Genomic DNA, 20,204 nt, shown 5'->3' with positions numbered 1-20,204 from the left:
TGTACAGTACATGTCCCTTATGTGGGGTCAAACAAAATCGGTGTGGTCATAAGTATACAGATGTATAGAACAGTTTCGGACTCGATATGGATTGATTGATTGGTTTCCCATAGAACTTACCATACATGCATGTTCCCACTGCATGCATGATTGTACTTCGGCAAACTATAATTACCCTTAACCTTTAGTAAAAGTTTGTAGAAAATTTAATTTGACTTTGGCAAACAAATAATTTAGATAACTTATTGAATAGTTTACATTTTGATAAAACGGGCCGGTTCTTTTTTCAAAACGATAAAACGAACGGTTTTCAATTACACCGCTAATTAAAAATAGAAGGCGATACGATACCAGTTAATTGGATAAGTAAACGCTACACACGTTTTGAGATATTGGAAGTTTTGCACGTTTTAATCTCCCGACTAAACTAACAAAATCACGAACATGAATTTAACGAATTAGTTTTTAACTTGAAGTAAATGTATTGAAGTGGTGTTCACGATACTTTAACATAAGTTTATAAGATATGTATGTTCCTTCCATAAGTTTGTTTAATTAATCTCTGGTCATGACAAACTGAATTAAAGGCTTGTAATTTTGAAGTGAGTGAGTGAGTGAGGTAGGTCATAGATTCGAGGAGGTAAAGCGAGGGAGGGGCCTGGTGAGTGAGTGAGGCGCTGCTGTCAAAGGGGGCTTAATAATGCAGACACTAAATAGGACCTAGATGGTATTAAGTTCTAGCTGCAAAATTAATTAACCACCACCGAGTGTGCTTAGGACTTCAATTGACTCGCTCCCCCTCGTTCTCCCTGAGTCGAACTAGTTATCTCGAGAACTGTAAGTCTCTCAGTAGCATTACGAGTGTAAATGAAATTGCTGTACGCAATTATTCCTAGTAGCTGTATTTATTCCTGGTGTAAGCTAGACACGATAAGGAATAACTTAACTGATTTTCAAGGTCCTTTTCATTTAGGCCGGGTTTTTTTAGTTAAAGAAAGAAAAAATGTTTTAAACTGCACCAGACCGAATTTAATTTTAATTTATATGCCGGCACGGAAATAGCAAATAAACTGATCTGGCTAGATTACTTAGGCGTGAAGCCAAACCAGACACACACATCCGATTTTAACATGGCTAACTTAACACATGCATACAGATCCCTCTAGAAAAATAAATATTTAATATTAAAGTTATTATTTGGGACTTGGGTCCCTAAAACATGGACTGACTCTAATATAGCCTTTATGAAAAAAAGGGGGTGTGGCGTAGTGTCGTCTGCTTTTATCTATAGGTTTAAGACTGTACTGAACATTGATTGGACCGTATGTTAATTAAATTAACAAAGACGATAATTAGATAGGGATGGCTTCAAAGTTACTAGTCCTGCTAACCAGACTTAGAAATAAGCATAGTTTTTAAACTAGTCCTTGGGACCAGTGACCCCCCTAGTGTTATAAATAATAAACTGGTCTCCGGAGTGGTCCCAGCCTTTGTTCTCCTATAGATTTGCAATTTATAAACTGGTCCCGAGGACCAGTAACCCCCACTTTTTGAATTAAAAAACTAGTCCAAGCAATTAATAAACTGGTTTTGGACCAGTGGACGTGTGCTATTTCTAAGTCTGCTGCTAACCAAACCAAAGTAGCCCTTGTTTGTAAATTCTACTTTTAGTCATTTGTTGCCTTATCAATGTTAATTCCATTTTAAGAAAAACAAGGTGCTCAAAACAAAAACAAACACAGACTTTTGTAAGTACATATTATTATTATTCTTGCCCTTTAAAGGAATACTAAGGGCAGGCAGTTAGGCATGAAGAAGTCACAACTTAATTGGTAGTGATAGGTACCCTTTGTCTGTTCAGTTTGAAATTCAGAATTCCTTGCAGGCATTCTCTAAACAATAGGTATTTAATCATGAAGCTTAAATCGTGATTATTTGTTTTGATTTATTTATTTATTTAGAAGGTCGCGAAAACAATAAAGGTATTGAATTTGACATGACCGTGACTAGTTTAAGCGTGTAATCCAGAATTGTGTGCTCTCGCTTTGAGATTAAATGTAAGAGTCTTTACGCGTGTTGGTCTTTGACGTCTGTGTGTGTACTTGCGTCTCATGTTGTGGAACACACGTCAAAGAAAGTGAAATCAGGTCAGGAACGCTGAGATGTATTTTTGGGACCGGATCAAATTATTCGTGATTCTCAAATTCGACAACCGACAACCAACTTTTCTTCTCTCTCGTGTACACAACACAGCTGAAGTCCTAGCTTTTTCGAATTAGTGACAGTTTGATTTCATTGCCAGGGTTAGAAGGGTTTATTTTTTGTTGGCAAACTTCACTGTAATCATGACCCATATTTGAAACTACTACTATACCTGTCTTCTTCGTTAAAGAGAAAGTGCAGGTAACGTAACATCAAGAAGTGATATCTAGTTTATTAGGGAGAAGGTATAAATTCGCGCCACATTTCCAGCTTTATCTCCAGTCCAAACGTAGACGTGTCCGGAGTTAATCCCTGCCGCCTCTAAATTACAAGCAGCATCTCATTGGTTCTTGAAAACTCGTGCACGTCAGCGCGACGCCAATGATGACGAAAATTACAGTCATATTTTCCAACTGAGGAGAGAAGCGAAATCGCCCGGCGCCTCCTTTTACGTCCCCCCTTGTATTTTGAAAGGGGGCTGCAGGACTATGGCTCGCCAATACTTAGGCATCTTTAACCTTCTCCCTAATAAACTAGATATCACTTCTTGATATTATATTATTACCTTAAATAAAGGACGTCCTCTTTCTAAATATAAAAGGAATTAAGTATTAAAATTAATCAATAAAATGAATTATCTCTTATTACAATATGATAATTAGTACATTTAATTAGTCGTGATTAAAAAGTATCAAGGACTACTGTTTCGCCATTCCCCCGCCATTGTTTTAGTGGCGTCTGCTAGCCAGAACCTCTTACCCTTACGGGATTGGTTGAATTCTCACAGGCTGAGAGAGGTAAGGGTAAGGTCATGGTTCTGGCTAGCAGACGCCATGCACTAAACCAATGGCGGATTGCGACACAGTAGTCCTTGATACTAATTAAATGTACTAATCATTATATTGTAATAAAAGATTATTTATTTAAGGGGAGTTAATTCTTCACCTTTGAGTACAGAAGCTTTCATCCTTATAATAGAGTAGATCTTAATTTTATTGTCGAAGGTCAAGCACCAAGGCTTACTGTAGATTAACCAAGGCTTAACGATTCATGCGATTGGTGGCCAGGCGGTTACCCTTAGCAACACACGCTTTATTTCATTTAAAAAATAGAAGCTAAATTCGTGCAATGGGCAGGTGAAACGGCTATAGTTTATTATTTTTTTCTTATTATGTGGGTTACCAGTACTTTGTAAAAACCGCTACTACCACCAAACTTTTTCTTATATAGTAAGGACGTGTAGTGGACATGAAGAACAAATGGAATGAAGTTAATTGTTGGGGTTGTTGCTATAGTGACGTAGATGCAGCTAGACCAAGGCTTAGGATAACACTTTTATTCCCTTTATAAAATTACTGGACACGCTTTGGGTGTGAATTTTGAATTCTAGATAGCTTTTTAAAGTAATAAATCTTATTGTCAATTGAAGCTGAGGCCCTTTCGCGCTATTTAATAATTGGATTGACCATAAAGTGACCACACCTTATAATTAAACTTTAATGGGTGTACGCTCTTCAAATATCAATGTAAGTTATTATTTATTAACTATTTTATTTATTAATTATAAAAATTAGTTTGCCTTCATCGTCTTTTGTTTTAATTAAAAGAAAATGCTTTTATGTTTGTGGGTAACTTATAAACAAGCTAAAGTTATGATGAACATAAATTAATTACAGGTGTGTTTTAGGGATGACCCCTTAGGCCTAGGGGGTGTACAGTGCATGTCCCTTATGGGCGGGGGTCAAATAAAATCGGTGTGGTCATAGAAGTATAGATGTATAATTGTATTGAATGCATTTTCGGACAAGAGATTGATTGATTTCCAATAGAACTTACCATCCCTGGATGCATCCCACTGCATGATATTGTACTTATACTGCAAATTATAATTAAATTAAACCCTTTTTTTAACAACACCCTGAATATTAAATTATATTATTATATAGAGATGTTGGTTAAGTTTGAAGCCAAATTTATTTAGTTTAAAACAATGGTATTGTTTATTTTATTTTTATTTATTTAAGTTTTATTAACACTAACTTATGAACTTCCTGCTTACTAACACTTGAAATATTTTCTCATGACGTGTAGTTGTTAAGGAAACTTATCCCATTTTAAAAATTCAATATAGCCAAACTTGTCTTTGTGTATTACGTCTAAAGCCCAGTATTTAATGTTTAACTTTGACACGGACTACAGAAGGTACTAACGTCGGTTTTCAACCTTTTCTGTTCCCTACGGCGGAGGTGTGACATTTTTTCGTTTTTTTTTTTCATTAATCGTAGTTTATTGCTAAAATGTCTTAACTGTTTTAAGTCTGCAATAGAAGAGATACGGCATTTAAGCCCTTAATTATATTTGTGGCGCCGTTACCGTAACATCCCACGTATCGGCCTTATAAGCGGTCGGACAAACGATTTTTCTTTTATGTTATATCAAATGTAAATAGAGAATAAAAGGAAGTGAGTTAGACACTGGGGTGTGAATAAGATATGTTCCATGCACTACCTATACGATTCGTAATGCTACTGAGAGACTTACAGCAGCTCGAGATAACTAGTTCGAGAAGGAGAACGAGGGGGAGCGAGTCAATTGAAGTCCTAATTACACTCGGTGGTGGTTAATTAATTTTGCAGCTTGAACCTATTCCATCTAGGTCCTATTTAGTCTGCATTACTAAGCCCCCTTTGACAGCAGCGCCCCCTCACGAGCCAGGCCCCTCCCTCGCTTTACCTCCTCGAATCTATGACCTACCTCACTCACTTCAAAATTACAAGCCTTTCAGTTTGTCATGACCAGAGATTAATTAAACCAACTTATGGAACATAACATATCTTCTAACTGCGAGTTTTTAATTCCCCTAGTATATCACGAGGGGGCAGTAAATAGTTTTTCGTCCTTATCTCAGAGGCTCCTTACTTTCTATTAGTTCTATTTGTATCTGATAAAATTGGTCTTAATGGTTTTACAAATGGAAAAATATTTTTCTTCCTTCAAATTTGGAAAGTGTCCTATCCTTTTTTCTTTTTCTTAGGTAATTTAAACCTAGTAATAAATTTTTAAACGTTCTTCTTTTCTAGAGGGAGGGTTTGGTGGTTGTTTTTGTTGAATTTAAAAAATGAAAAAAAGAGTTAAGTGTCGATGATCATATAAACTTGTTGGGGGAGTCTTTGAGAATATTCTCAAGGCATAACTTCAGTTCTTCATTCAGTTGGTCGCTAGACTTTGCTCGGGTCGGTCGTGTTTTTGCAAGCCTTCCTTCCTTCCAGACGGTGTATCGCGTTTTGCAAAGGATAATTTGCGCAGCTCAAGTACTCGATAGGCATTCGCGATCTATTTGATTTGAAATTGTCTGGAGCGTGTTTGAAAGTAATTTAACGTGTTTTTGGGAATTACTTGAATAAGTGCATACAAGTGAAAGTGACTGACGTCCGTTTGTGGTTGTGTATTTATTGGCTTACGAAGTGTTTTAAGTAGTTAATTATGTAATATTTCGCGTTAATTATTGATTATTATATATTAATGATTAAAGTAATAGATAAATAAATAATTAGTAAATATTGGAAGAAAATTTAAAATTTTAAATTAAGGTTTTTAGTGCGTGTTGTGATTGTTTACGGTGTTGTTTACTAATTGAGTTTATTTCCAAATTATACATCAATTAAGTTTAATTTTGATATTTGAAATCTTCAATTTAAATTATTGATTATGATTTAGTTTACTAATTGAATTTATATCTAAAATATAAATTAATTAGGTTAAACTATAGAGTAATTAATTTTAATTTAGGTATTTTAAATCTCCAACCAATTAATATTAAGAATTATTAATTAATACCCCCTATTATTATTATTTTTTAATCGACAATGGAGTAATATAGTAGGAAACTAAGCTTTATTTAAATTACACCCTTTACAAAGGCACCTTTTATTTACTACTCCAATAAATATACTCAACTTAAAATATCTAGTAAACACTATAGCATATAATTGATTTGATAGTGGGGATTTTTGGTTATTGTTATTTTCGTTTTGGAGAAGTTCAAAACACTTTCAAATGAATTGTATTTATAAAGCTAAACTTCCGAAAAAATAATTCTAGTGAAAATCTAGAACTAGACGAGCACGAATATTTTATCAAAATTATCTAGAAAGTTCTTCTAATTTTAGGAACAAAACACTTTTTTTTTATAAAAATTTATGGTGGTTTTTCCCGTTTTATATTATTTTTCTTTAAATTGTTTTTAGGGGAGAATATTCTCGGTGAAATAGGTGGGTTTTTTAAAACACGTATCAAAACATCGCTATCAAAAAGAAAGAACAATAAATTTTAAAGTATAAAACTCGGCTTCAAAAACAATTCGTCTGTTAAATTTCGAGAAAACTTCGATCACTTAAAACGAAAAGCAGATAGATCTCTCTGCCGTTAATTGAGATTGTAATTGCGATTAGTTTTAATTATAATTATAATGCACGATATATTGGTGTCCAGTAATGACCGTAAAGCTCGTAGCGCCCTTATGTGGCGAAATCGTGAGTTGTTGTCCAGTGATATGTTGGGCAGGAGTACTACCAATGGTCATATCACAGTAAGAAATTAATATTGTTTTATTTATTCATTTATTTATTTATTTAATTATGGTTGGTTTTAAAGGAATTTAATTAGTTATTTAAACGTTTTAAAATACTGAACTACTGCGTTTTTTGTGTTGTTAGTGTTAATTTTAATGGTTGGGTTGATGGTTTTTGTAGATGCTTTTAACCTTGGTGGTTAAAAAAAAGTGTTCTTTTTATTATTTTTTTGGTGGTAAGCTAAATACAAATTAACACTTTCTTTAGAAGGTCACGGCATGTTTTTAGAGTTTTAAAGGTCGAGGTACAGTTAATTAAAAGTGTTCTACTCGAGTTGGAAAGCAATAAGTGACGGGCGCAAACCGATATGGTGCTTAGAGGTTATTTTACCGATTTATCGGTTAATTATCGGTGATAAATCGGTTAACGATCGGTGATAAATCGCTTAACGATCGGTGATAAATCGCTTAACGATCGGTGATAAATCGCTTAACGATCGGTGATAAATCGCTTAACCATTGGTGAAAAATCGAATGATAATCGGTTGATTTCGGTTTCATTGGGTTAAATAAATCGGTTATATCGTTGAGTTTATATAATCGGTTAAAAATCTGTATCGGTTTCAGTAAAAATTTGATATCGGCATTTAACATCGGTAGTGTCGATAATGCAAAATTTTCAGTTATGCTATAAAAACCTTTTCGTTACTTGAATCTCGACCTTTATGAAGTTTTTAGAAGTTGTTGAGATACGCTATAATTACTACGATTGTCAGATTGTTCAAAAATCCTTGAGGAACAGATTAACGAGGGGGTTCTTAGGGGTAATGGTAATTAAAATAAGAAAAGTTGTAATTAATATTATAAAAATATATATTCAGAAGGGGGTACTGTCATTAAATTCTGTATTTATTTTTCAACTTTTTTTTTTTGATTTTTTTCCAACTGGTCTAAATGTTTTTTGTCCTTGATTTTTCTTCGCAACAGATGTCTTCTGAATTTCCTCAAGATTTCAAAAGCAGTCCGACCATGGGTACGAAATCTCATTCGAGTTCGCCACCTCCCTTACCTCATCGTCAGACCAACGGTGACCATTCACCTCCAACATCGGCTTCCATCCTAGAATCAAATTTGAACAAGAAATCTTCGTCTTTACTCCAAAGCAAAGTCAATAGCAGCTCCTTAGCGTCAGTTAGCAGCTCGTCTTCGTCGGCTTTTAGTAGTTCCGCCTCGCAAATGGTCAAGAGTTCCGCTTCCAGGGAGTCCAGTAGTTTGTTGAGCAAGAAGTCGCAAATGATCAGCAGTCTGGCTTCGAGTAGAGAAGAGTTAAAGGCCGCTGAAAACCGTAACTACAGTCGCAGTATGAGTTTAACCAGTTCCAGTACAGACCGCATGAAAATGTTAAGTCATAATCGTGGCTTCTCCATGGAGGAAGTACTAGCGGAAGAAGATTCGCCATCCCAACAAAATGGCGGAAGTAGTTCTCCGATTATTAGCACTCCTATGTCTCCGAAAGAAGGTGGTGGCGGTGGTCCAATTTCGCCTCAGGAGCTGCGATTCGAACAGAAACGCGTGGCATCTTCCAGTCATTGCAAAGTCCAAACGAACGATTACACTGCCGAAAAGTCAGCCTCAACCAATAAGGAATTAAAACGCGTTCAAGCTGGTGACGTCAGCTATGAAGAAAAACGCGCAAACTCTGCTACCAAGGCCCGATTAGATAGCGATGGATTTTCAGCCGAGAAGCTAAGTTCGACGCTGCAAGAACAAAAGAGATTGGTCAATTCGGAAGGAATTGCGCAACAAAATAGGAAAGCTGCTCATACGGCGGTCAAGATGTCCACAGATGAATACACAGCTGAGAAGGTAAGCTGAACAAAATGTTTTTCATTCTATTGGGTTTTGAAATTGTTGTGGCATGGTTAGATTGGCATTTTTGTTACTTATTCATGGTGCATCGTTCAAGGCTTAGATCTTATTTTATTTCAGCATTTGTCGCGTATTTTCTAAGATTAAGAGGAATTAGTTACGCCTACATCCGTCGTCTGCTTAGTTTCTTTGACATGATAGCTACGTCATAACCTATCGACTTCCGTCGTCTGCTTAGTTTCTTTGACATGATAGCTACGTCATAACCTATCGACTTCCGTCGTCTGCTTAGTTTCTTTGACATGATAGCTACGTCATAACCTATCGACTTCCGTCGTCTGCTTAGTTTCTTTGACATGATAGCTACGTCATAACCTATCGACTTCCGTCGTCTGCTTAGTTTCTTTGACGTGATAGCTACGTCATAACCTAGCGACTTCCGTCGTCTGCTTAGTTTCTTTGACGTGATAGCTACGTCATAACCTAGCGACTTCCGTCGTCTGCTTAGTTTCTTAGGCGTGATAGCTACGTCATAACCTAGTGTAACCTTTAACCCCCAAACAAACAGGTTGCCACAAGTAAGCAAGAAGAACGACAACTGTTCACGCAAGGCTCTCTACACCAAGAACGCAACGTCCAAACCTCATCCAAAATGGCTTTCAGCACCAAAGCGATGTCTTCCAGCGTCAGCTCAGTCTCGAAATCGTCTTCGAACCAATTAGAATTCAATAATTTCTCGTCCCTAATGAATTCCGGTGACTTTAGCCTTACCGGAACTAGCCAACGTCTCGCTATCACCCGTGGTTTCGAGGAAGACCTGGAACTCCTCTCAACAGGAAACGCCTCAGCCCAAGACGTTCACCGGATAACGCAGAGAATCACTCAACGTATGGAAATGTGCGTCCAGAAGTTAAAAACGGCCACCGATGACGAAGCAGAGGCCATCCTTGGTTCCATTAACGATATCGTCCGTAAGGCATGGGCCGTACCAACTGTGGGTTACGATTTAGGCTTCAATGTCTGTAACATCTTACGTAACAGCGGAGGACTCGATATTCTAGTAGGACATTTAAAATCCGGGAACGATAGTCTAGAGTTTCATAGCGCGCAAGTACTGGAACAGTGTTTAAGTACAGAGAACAGGTCGTATATCGTTGAAAACGGTTTAGAGAAGGTGGTCAGCGTGGCTTGTAGTTGCAGTACCAGGAACTCTTTACCCCATTCCCGTATCGGTACCGGGATACTCGCGCATTTGTTTAAGCATTCGGAAGTGACTTGTAGTGATGTTATACGTATGGGTGGACTGAAGGCGATATTGTACGATTGTCGTACTAGTGACGTTGAGACCTTACGTCATTGCGCGACCGCTTTGGCTAATTTGTCGCTTTACGGTGGACCCGAGAATCAACAAGCTATGATTATCAATAAAGCCCCGGTATGGTTGTTCCCATTGGCTTTTCATCCGGATGACAATATCAAGTATTACGCGTGTTTGGCCATCGCCGCTTTGGTAGCCAATAAGGAAATAGAAGCAGCTGTCTTAAGGTCAGGAACCTTGGACCTTGTCGAGCCTTTCGTCTCTAGTCATAATCCCGAGGAATTTGCGACCAGTTCGGTGCAACACGTTCATGGTCAGTCTAAGAATTGGTTATTGAGACTGGTGCCTGTTTTGAACAGTAAACGAGAGGAAGCCAGGAGTTTGGCCGCGTTTCACTTTGCAATGGAAGCAGGAATCAAGAAGAAACAGGGCAATACCTCGGTGAGTCTTTGTTTTGGTTTTCTTTGTGGGACATTGTGGGGACAGTGTCTAGGACACTGTGGGAGGGTGTACAGTTTTCCGGACATTGTGAGGACAATTTCTTGGACACTGTGGGAGGGTGTACAGTTTTCCGGACATTGTGAGGACAATTTCTTGGACACTGTGGGAGGGTGTACAGTTTTCCGAACATTGTGGGGACAGTTTCCGGACACTGTAGGAGGGTGTACACAGTTTTCCGGACATTGTGGGGACAGTTTCTTGGACACTGTGGGAGGGGTTGTACAGTTTCCAGGACACTGTGAGGACAGTTTCCGGGACACTGTGGCGCGGGGATGGACGGTTTCCCGGACAATGCGGACACTATAGCACAGTGGTGTGGTATTTTTTATAAACAGATTTTTAACGAGATTGGAGCTGTTGATGCCTTGAAGAAGGTGGCTTCTTCCCCCAACGCGATTGCCTCTAAATACGCTGCGCAAGCGCTGTTGTTGATAGGGGAAGAAGTACCTCATAAGTTGTCGCAGCAAGTACCTTTATGGACTGTTGAAGATGTCCGCGAATGGGTTAAACAGGTAATTATCTATTATTCCCCTTTGTTTTTTACCAACTTGTTTCTAATAAATATAATAAGAAGTATATAATACTTCTCTTCGAGAGAAGTGTACAACATAACGCGGGCGAGGTAATTATTCTGATACAATGCTTTGTTTGGCGTTCTTTTGTTATCCAGATTGGTTTCGCGCATTATAGTCAACAGTTCATGAACAGCAGGGTAGATGGTGACCTCCTACTTCAACTGACGGAAGAAATGCTCAAAGAAGACATTGGCATCAAAAACGGAATCTTACGACGAAGGTCAGACATTTTTCTATTTTATATTTTTCGATATACGTTTTTATCTTGAAACTAGATAGATATAAAATTTTCGTAATCCAGTAAAAGGCCTACAGATACGTTTTATTTTTCTCTTTTTAAAATCTCTCCGGAACACGTGGGTAGTTTCATTCACCAGGCCCTAGTTAAAATGTTCTTCTTACTTAGTAAAATTGAAATTGGGTTTCGGTTTTCGCCCATTAAACTGTTTTGAGTTTGCGTTTGTACTAGTCAATAGCTTTTGCTGGAACTTCATTCACAAAATTCGGTCGCACATATGGTTGGTAGTGGGTTGTGTGTTAATTCTTAAAAGATGTCCTTGGGCTGACTTGACTTGAATTGACTTTACTTTTGCTTGCTTGAAAACTTATTCGGTTTCTTTTCCACAAAAAAATACTTACATTGCAAGGGAAACGTGTTTTGGTCCTTATTATCTGTGTTGTTTTTTATTTTTATAAATTTTTGATTTATGTTTCCTGATATTTATTAGGGGTTATTTATTTATCTGTTGGTTGTCGAAATTTATATGGTTTTGTTGAGATTTCATTGACGGATTTATTTTATTTACCTTGGATTTTTAGTTAATTGCTGCAGCTTTTCAGGGCGTTTTTTTTTTCGTGGTTTTTGGTTATTTTTAAAATTTATTACCGATTTTTGAAGGCATTTCTCTATTTTGTTAAGCCTAATTATTGAATCGTTCGTGAAAATGTGTTAAGCCTAATTATTGAATCGTTCGTGAAAATGTGTTAAGCCTAATTATTGAATCGTTCGTGAAAATGTGTTAAGCCTAATTATTGAATCGTTCGTGAAAATGTGTTAAGCCTAATTATTGAATCGTTCGTGAAAATGTGTTAAGCATAATTATAGAATCGAGAAATAAACTTAAGCCTAATTATGGAATCGAGAAATAAACTTAAGCCTAATTATGGAATCGAGAAATAAACTTAAGCCTAATTATGGAATCGAGAAATAAACTTAAGCCTAATTATGGAATCGAGAAATAAACTTAAGCCTAATTATGGAATCGAGAAATAAACTTAAGCCTAATTATGGAATCGAGAAATAAACTTAAGCCTAATTATGGAATCGAGAAATAAACTTAAGCCTAATTATGGAATCGAGAAATAAACTTAAGCCTAATTATGGAATCGAGAAATAAACTTAAGCCTAATTATGGAATCGAGAAATAAACTTAAGCCTAATTATGGAATCGAGAAATAAACTTAAGCCTAATTATGGAATCGAGAAATAAACTTAAGCCTAATTATGGAATCGAGAAATAAACTTAAGCCTAATTATGGAATCGAGAAATAAACTTAAGCCTAATTATGGAATCGAGAAATAAACTTAAGCCTAATTATGGAATCGAGAAATAAACTTAAGCCTAATTATGGAATCGAGAAATGTCTTAAGCCTAATTATAGAATCGTGAAATCTGATAAGCCTAATAATAGAATCGAGAAATGAGCTAAACCTAATAATAGAATAAAGTAATATGCTAAGCCTAACGTGAGTAACAATTCGATATCTGGTGACCTCGAGGTTATAAACCCTTTCTCTCTCTCTCTCTTGTTGAGTCATAACAGTCAGTTTTCGCGCTCTTTAAGAAGTTAAGAAATGTTAGCTTAAACTTCAAAGCATTTCGCGGCAAAAACCGCATTAGCTAACAGTGTTAAAACTTCCACTTCTTAGAAACAATGGCATTATAAATCAAACTGCCTGTAAAGCCAACCGTTTCACAAAAGAATCTATTTATAAAACTTAAAATATCACAGAGTTTCAATTCGAGGAAATGGCTAGGAATTGCTAGGAATATTTGTGAACAAAAATCATGTATAGATTTTTCTTGTGAATTTGTGACGCAAAGTTTAACTGAAACCAAACAAAAAATCAACAAAATAAAATAAGATTTTTTTCTTTTGAGGAAGGAATCTTAGGTTAGAGAGCTAAATTGCCTTGGAAACTTTTTTTTGGAATTCCAGATAACATTTTTGGCAGACGCTAAAAATAGTGTCACTTACAAAAATGCATTTTTTTTTTTTTTTTTTTTTTCAATGTTAGGCTTAGCAACGCTACTTCCCCCTCTCGTAACATTTCTTCCGCTTCTATATCAGGGTTCGTACAAACCTGGTAAAGTCAGGGACGTAAATTGTTAACTAATTCAGCGAAATTAATAATTTTTAGTAAAATTTAGGGAAATTAGGGAAAATTTCTCACAGACTTCGGTTTTTTAAGTTTTCCCAGGTGTTCCAACAACTAAATATTACCAATCTCATAGTTAATTATTACTCCACAATTAAACCACTTGCGTAGTTAGTTATTAGGTAGCCTTGCACCTTAAGATATCAGGGAAATGTATTAGGGAAAATTTCCAGACTTAGGTTAAGTTTGCCCAGAAGGTGTTCCAACAGCTAAATATTACCAATCCTATAGTTAATTATTACTCCACAATTAAACCACTTGCGTAGATATTATGTAGCCTTGCACCTGGAAATATATTTGGGAAAAACCTGAAAATTTCAGGGAAATTATTTTTTCATTTATTCCAAAAGTTGTATGAACCATGTACATCAACCTCGTTCTAAAATGGCAGCCCACAACAACACAGAACAACAGTCACTTTTGCTTTTGCTTTAATGTGTACAGGCGCTGTTTAGAAATATTTGGTATTTTAGGCTTAAGTATAAAAAGGCAAAAATATATTTCTTAAACTTTGTTTATTTAGAAATTTGACAAAAAAATAAAAAATAAAAAAGGCTTATACGTGGTTTAAGGGTTATTTTGGTGCAAAAGAGTTTAAAGACCTAGATTTTGTCACTTCTTCTAGTATAGGATGTCGAATTTATTAGGGTTAAAGTAGGCTTAAGTGTTCCGGGTTTTACGCGCCAAAATTTGGCCTATTTTCGTCTATTTTCAAAGATGTAGTTAATTATGTTGTGTTTTTGTTGTTACTTGTTTTACTTTAAATTCGGTTTGAAAAACGTCTAGAAACTTAGTTGGGCCTAACGTTTTCCCGCCGTTTTTCCGGAGCTAAGCCTAATTTGGCCTATTTTCGTCTATTTTCAAATATACAGTTAATTATATCGTGTCTTTGTTGGTACTTGTTTTAGTTTAAATTCGGATGAAAAACTTCAAGAAAATTAGTCCTAATGTTTTCCCGCCATTTTTATCGGAGTTAAGCCTAGTTTGACCTATTTTCGTCTACTTTTCTTGTACCACAGATTTCTTCGGGAATTGTCGCAACTAAAACGATTGGCGGACTATTCATCATGCGATAACACTAATTTGAATCACATGATGCAGAATTTGGGTCCAGATTTTTGCCAGTATACCTATCCCATGCTGCAATGCGGTGTCGATCGTAATACACTCAAGTTCCTTTCCGAAACGCAACTAGAACGGGAGTGTGGTATTGAGAATTCAATACATAGGCTACGAATTTCGCAAGCGATTCTGGGTAAGTCTTTATTTTAATTTAATCTAAATTAGACTTAAGTTGGTCAAGTTGATCAGATACTAAATCGTAATTGGGCTTTTAATTGCAAGTGATGAACTTCTGTTAATATTTGGTTAGGTTAAGTTTAAAACAACTGAACATTGGGCTTAAATTTATTTTAAAAAGGCTTAGCAATATAAATAATTATTAGGCTTAAATTTATTATGAAAAGGCTTAGTAACAAAAGTATATTATTAGGCTTAAATTTATTTTAAAAAGGTTGGAGACAAAAACTAGGCTTAAATATTTAAAAAAGGCTTAGAAACATAAACTATTTTTAGGTTTAAATATTTAAAAAGGCTTAGAAACATAAACTATTTTTAGGTTTAAATATTTTAAAAAAGGCTTAGAAACATAAACTATTTTTAGGTTTAAATATTTTAAAAAGGCTTAGAAACATAAACTATTTTTAGCTTTAAATATTTTTAAAAGGCTTAGAAACAAACTATTTTTAGGTTTAAATATTTAAAAAGGCTTAGCAACAAAACTATTGTATTAGGCTTAAATTTATTTTCAAAAGGCTCAGCAACATAAATTACTTAATATAAAACGTTTAGGGTTAAATATTCACAAAGGCTTAGCAACATAAACTACTGTATTAGGCTTAAATATATTTAAAAGGCTTAGAAACATAAACTATAGTATAAGGCTTAAATTTATTTAAAAGGCTTAGAAACATAAACTATAGTATAAGGCTTAAATTTACTAAGTAAAGACTTGCTCAATATAAAATTGCAAAAAGACTTAGCAAGCAACCAAAATCTCAACAGGATATGTTAAAGTGTATTTTAAAATTCAAATATATACTTCCCCAACTTCCAAACCACCCTCAATCCTCAAAACACCTGAGCTGAGAGGCAAAAATAATAAAAAAAAAAGAAAATAAACCTTACAGCAGTTCGGTAAAAGCAAAAAAAAAAAAAAAAAAATGTAACAACGCTAGAAAGAAAATATCGTCGTCACCACCTGTTCACAAAATTAACGCTAATTACTAAACTAAAGGACTTAAATTAATTAAGAAAATTTCGAAATATCGTTTACGTTATGTTTAATAATTTTCACAAGGTTTTTAACTACCACGCGTTTTAGAAAATTATTTTCGTGGGCCTCAAAGTTACAGCCTGTGTTTAAAAGACTCGATAGAAATCGCTGGAATCTTTCTTTTTCTTAATTATTGAGAAAAAGGTGGATATCTTTAAAAAAAAATCCCCAAAATTTGTCCCCAGTCAGACTGGCGGCAAATTTCCTGTTTTTTCGGTGTCATTTTTAAAGTTTTTTATATTAAAAAAAAAAATAAGAACATTTATAATAAATAGTAGTATTTGGGGATATCTTTTAAATTAATTTAATTTATTTTATTTTAATTTGTGTGTGAAAGGGTTAAAGTTGTTACGATAATTAATTATTGTGATCTAGTTTAAATATATATTATCATAAGTTTATAACTTAAAGATATGTTCCTTCCATAAGTTTGTTTAATTAATATCTGGTCATGACAAACTGAAAGGCTTGTAATTTTGAAATGAGTGAGTGAGTGAGGTAGGGGTCATAGATTCGAGGAGGTAAAGCGAGGGAGGCCTGGTTGGTGAGGCACTGCTGTCAAAGGGCCTTTGGCTTAGTAATGCGGACTAAATAGGACCTAGATGGAATTAGGTCCTAGCTGCAAAATTAATTAACCACGTGAACCGAGTGTACTTAGGACTTCAATTCAATTCTCGCTCCCCCTCGTTCTCCTTCTCGAACTAGTTATCTCGAGCTGCTCTAAGTCTCTCAGTAGCATTACGAATAGTATAGGTAGTGCATATCATACTTATGGATGCAACATATCACTTATGAACTTATGGAGTTATGAAAATATTTGGGAAGAATTATGAGTATCAGGGAAAATTAATCGCCTTGAAAAATAAGGGAAATATATATTTTTTTATTATTTATTACGAGCCCCGTTCTTTTTACTTTTGTATCCTTAATTTTACTTTTTGGGTGCCCAAAAGTATTGAAGTGAACCTAACCGGCTGGCTGGCTGGATGTTTATAATTTTTCAATTTTGGTTTTTTTTCAGGACTTGCGCAAGGTTACCAAGAGGAAGATTTGGATCCTTTAGACATTAATAAGAAGTCTTTAGATGTTTTCGTTAGTTACCGACGTTCTAACGGTTCCCAATTAGCTAGTCTATTGAAAGTTCATTTACAATTACGCGGATTTTCGGTCTTTATTGACGTTGAGCGTTTAGAAGCTGGGAAATTCGATAATAATCTGCTTAATAGCATTCAACAAGCCAAGTATTTTTTGTTAGTCTTGACACCAAATTCTCTTGATCGTTGTATGGAGGATGTAGAGGGTAAAGATTGGGTTCGTAGAGTAAGTTGATTGTTAATTGTTTTCGCTTTAATTGTTTGATTGATTTGGTAAAATCTATTTTAATTTTGTGTTTAAAGGAGATAGTTGAAGCCCTTCAAAGTCAATGCAATATAATTCCAATTTTGGATAATTTCCAATGGCCTGAGCCTGATATGCTTCCTGAGGACATGAGAGCTGTTTGTTACTTTAATGGCGTTCGGTAAGTACTTGTACTTGTTAAACCCTTCTTATCTAATATATAAACGGGTTCTTGCATACTTATCACGTGATATTGCTTGTAAAACTGTTAAATCGCTTTTAGTTTCAAAATTAATAAGCAAAGGCTTAACGGATATTTTAACTTAATCTTTTATTAAACCACGTGATTAGTTATAATTTTCTCGCGGCAAAATTTGTAAAAGCGCGTGATTTAAGACGAGGCTTAACGGATATTTAAATTTATTCACTAATCACGTGGTATTTTGCGGTTCAGAGGCGTGGAATTTCAAAATTCAAAGACAAAGGCTTAAAAAGAATTTCTTGTACTTTTTACACGTGATTACGTATAATTTCTCGCGAGATAATTCGTAAAAGCGTGCGATTTAAGACGAGGCTTAACGGCTATTCAAATATATTCACGAATCACGTGACATTTCGCGGGTAAAAGGCGGGAAATCTTGAAAATTCAAAGACAAAGGCTTAAAAACAATTTCTTGTACCTTTTTGTTAACGCAGTTGGATTCACGATTATCAAGACGCATGCGTCGATAAATTAGAGCGGTTTATGCGAGGCGAGAAAAATGTCCAAATTGAGGGTCCTTTTGGACGTCTCATGGGAAGTATTGGCGGTTGTCCCGGTACACCTGGAACACCCAGTACACTTAGTAAAGCGCCTATTTACCAACGTAGCGCTAGTAATGACAGTACCAAAGGTGGTAGTACGTGTTCTGATAAAGAAAACACTAATAGTACTACGACTAATCACACCAAACCAATTATCGAATATCCCCCTAATTAATTTAATTAAAAAAATTAATTTAATTTAATTTAATTGTTAATCAATTAAAAATAATCATTTTTTAATGATTGTGAATGGTGATAATTTTTAGGAGGGATACAATGCAATGCGAGGTAATTAAACGATTTATTTTTTTTGTTATATTCTGACGTCATTGTCGTACAGATGGCGTTAATGAATTATAAGGCATACATACCTCGACGCCATTTGTATGACGTCATAGATTGTTTAGTAAACCTCGTGACAGACAGACACTTATACCGTCCTCCATCAACCCCCCCCCTTTTTTTTACCGGTTTAATTTAATTTAATTCAATTAAAAGTTTAATTAAAATTTAGATTCGCAATTCATTAATGAATGAATATAATTTGTAGGTTTTTAATTAAAAAAAAAATAGGCCTAGAATCACAATTAATTTTTGTTGATCATAGATGGGGTTGCGCAATGGTGCAGGCACCCGTTAAAACGCAACTTTTGAAGTTCCTTTTTTTAAGCGCCCTCTGTAGCTTGGTTTTTTTTCGCTATTTTCGCCATTTAAAATTAAAATGGCCGATTTTTTTAACGATAGTTTTAAATTTTTTAATTTTAATTATAGCTTATGATTGTTATGTTATGTTATGTTACAGAAATTCAGAATCTCGAAGTTAAAATTTAGACTATTTGATTTTGATCTAATCAAGCGAAACGTTAGGCTTAGCAGTTCACTATATTTACATAGTGATACTCCGTGCTCTTATGCATTGCATTTTGTGCCAAGGCTTAAATGAAAATTGATATAAAATTTGGGCCAAGGCTTAAGTGAAAATTCGGTATAAAATTGGTCTAATGGGCCAAGGCTTAAGTGAAATTCGGTTTAAAAAATTGGCCTATTCTGCCAAGGCTTAAGTGAAATTCGGTAAAAAAAAATTGGGCCAAGGCTTAAGTGAAATTCGGTAAAAAAAAATTGGGCCAAGGCTTAAGTGAAATTCGGTAAAAAAAAATTGGGCCAAGGCTTAAGTGAAATTCGGTAAAAAAAATTGGCCTATTGGGCCAAGGCTTAAGTGAAATTTAAGCTAAAATTGGCCTATTTAAGAATAAAAGTTAGGCTTAGCGGTTAATTATAATTTATATAGTGATTGGGTATGAATTTAGTTGGGCCAAGGCTTAATTAGAAAATTTGATCTAAAATTGTTTGGCCTATTTATGCAAAGTTAGAATTAGCTAAGCCTAATTTTTTCAAAATGTGTTCTATATTTTATTTTATTTTTTGTTGGTCTATCTGGTATAGATTATTTGATTTAATTGATTATAATTAGTGTGCCAAAGTTAATTAATTAAATAATTAAAATAATTAGGCTGCTATTGTGTTTATTATTATTATTATTAATTTTCCTTGAAACAAGCGTAAGTGACATTAATTTAAAGGAAAAGGAAAGTCAAAATGATTAAAATAATTATTAAAAATGTAAATAATGTAAGAAATCGTTTGATTTATTTATTTATTTAACTCTGTATATTTTTTACATGAACCCATACATTTTTCTACAGGATATTTAACAGCATTTAAATTAATTTTACGTAAAGCTGCTGCAGGTAAGTCAACTTTGCATACGTCAGATAACCTAATTAGGTAGAGCAGAACATCGCTTAGTTCTTCCCCTAAATGTTGTTTTTCCTCCGCTGACCACGTATCTACGTCACAGTTAGCGTCGCCTTTCCATTGGCTAGTTAATTTTAATAACGCTTTAAGTGGAGTTTAATTATAATTAAATTTAATTAAATTTAATTAACTTACAATATTTCTGCAAGTTCCCCAACTTCACCCATTAAAGCAAGAACCAAGTTACGCGGAGTGTGATATTTCTCCCATTTGCGATCAGAGTTGAATTTAGATTGCAGTTTCCGTCTTTAAATTGTAATTTTATGTTTAATTGGTATTTAAATTAATTTTAATGTATTTACAATTCTTCCATCGTTGGTTTTTCGCTGAATTCCATAGAGTTTGAAGCAGACCCGTCCATTTCTGTTGAGTTACGTTATGTTTTGTTTATCTTTTCAACAATGAAAGGGTTCTTTAAAATCCTTGACGCATCCTTT

At 34.9% G+C, this 20,204-nt stretch overlaps 2 protein-coding genes across 7 annotated transcripts in view; one reads left to right on the top strand and one right to left on the bottom strand.

The window, feature by feature from the left end:
• Sarm (sterile alpha and armadillo motif) overlaps positions 1 to 19,589 on the top strand; it is a 40,771-nt gene extending 21,182 nt beyond the window's left edge. For 4 of the 6 annotated variants that reach the window (XM_089857454.1, XM_089857452.1, XM_089857455.1 and 1 more), the window contains 8 exons: positions 7,760 to 8,638; positions 9,210 to 10,400; positions 10,796 to 10,972; positions 11,131 to 11,255; positions 14,495 to 14,730; positions 16,832 to 17,130; positions 17,208 to 17,329; positions 17,845 to 19,589. In XM_089857454.1, coding sequence (XP_089713580.1) covers positions 7,760 to 8,638; positions 9,210 to 10,400; positions 10,796 to 10,972; positions 11,131 to 11,255; positions 14,495 to 14,730; positions 16,832 to 17,130; positions 17,208 to 17,329; positions 17,845 to 18,127 — 3,312 coding nt within the window. In that variant the 3' untranslated portion in view covers positions 18,128 to 19,589. Of the gene's footprint in view, positions 1 to 6,524; positions 6,791 to 7,759; positions 8,639 to 9,209; positions 10,401 to 10,795; positions 10,973 to 11,130; positions 11,256 to 14,494; positions 14,731 to 16,831; positions 17,131 to 17,207; positions 17,330 to 17,844 lie in introns of those variants that run through there. The other 2 variants (XR_016376088.1, XM_089857450.1) reach the window with 2 other exon arrangements.
• On the bottom strand, positions 19,578 to 20,201 carry LOC149615660 (dCTP pyrophosphatase 1-like). Its single transcript, XM_089857457.1, has 3 exons — positions 20,070 to 20,201; positions 19,903 to 20,013; positions 19,578 to 19,831 (listed from the first exon to the last, which is right to left on the bottom strand). The coding sequence occupies exons 1-3, from the start codon at positions 20,126 to 20,128 to the stop codon at positions 19,603 to 19,605; spliced, it is 399 nt and encodes a 132-aa protein (XP_089713583.1). The 5' UTR covers positions 20,129 to 20,201; the 3' UTR covers positions 19,578 to 19,602.
• Between the last annotated feature and the right edge of the window lie 3 nt (positions 20,202 to 20,204).

Source organism: Phalangium opilio, unplaced genomic scaffold, assembly GCF_054372755.1.
Source record: "Phalangium opilio isolate 3A_F unplaced genomic scaffold, DU_Popi_V2 ptg000217l_1, whole genome shotgun sequence".
Taxonomy (NCBI): domain Eukaryota; kingdom Metazoa; phylum Arthropoda; class Arachnida; order Opiliones; family Phalangiidae; genus Phalangium; species Phalangium opilio.
Note: the sequence above shows the minus strand (reverse complement) of the source record. Positions and strands in the feature narration are given on the sequence as shown.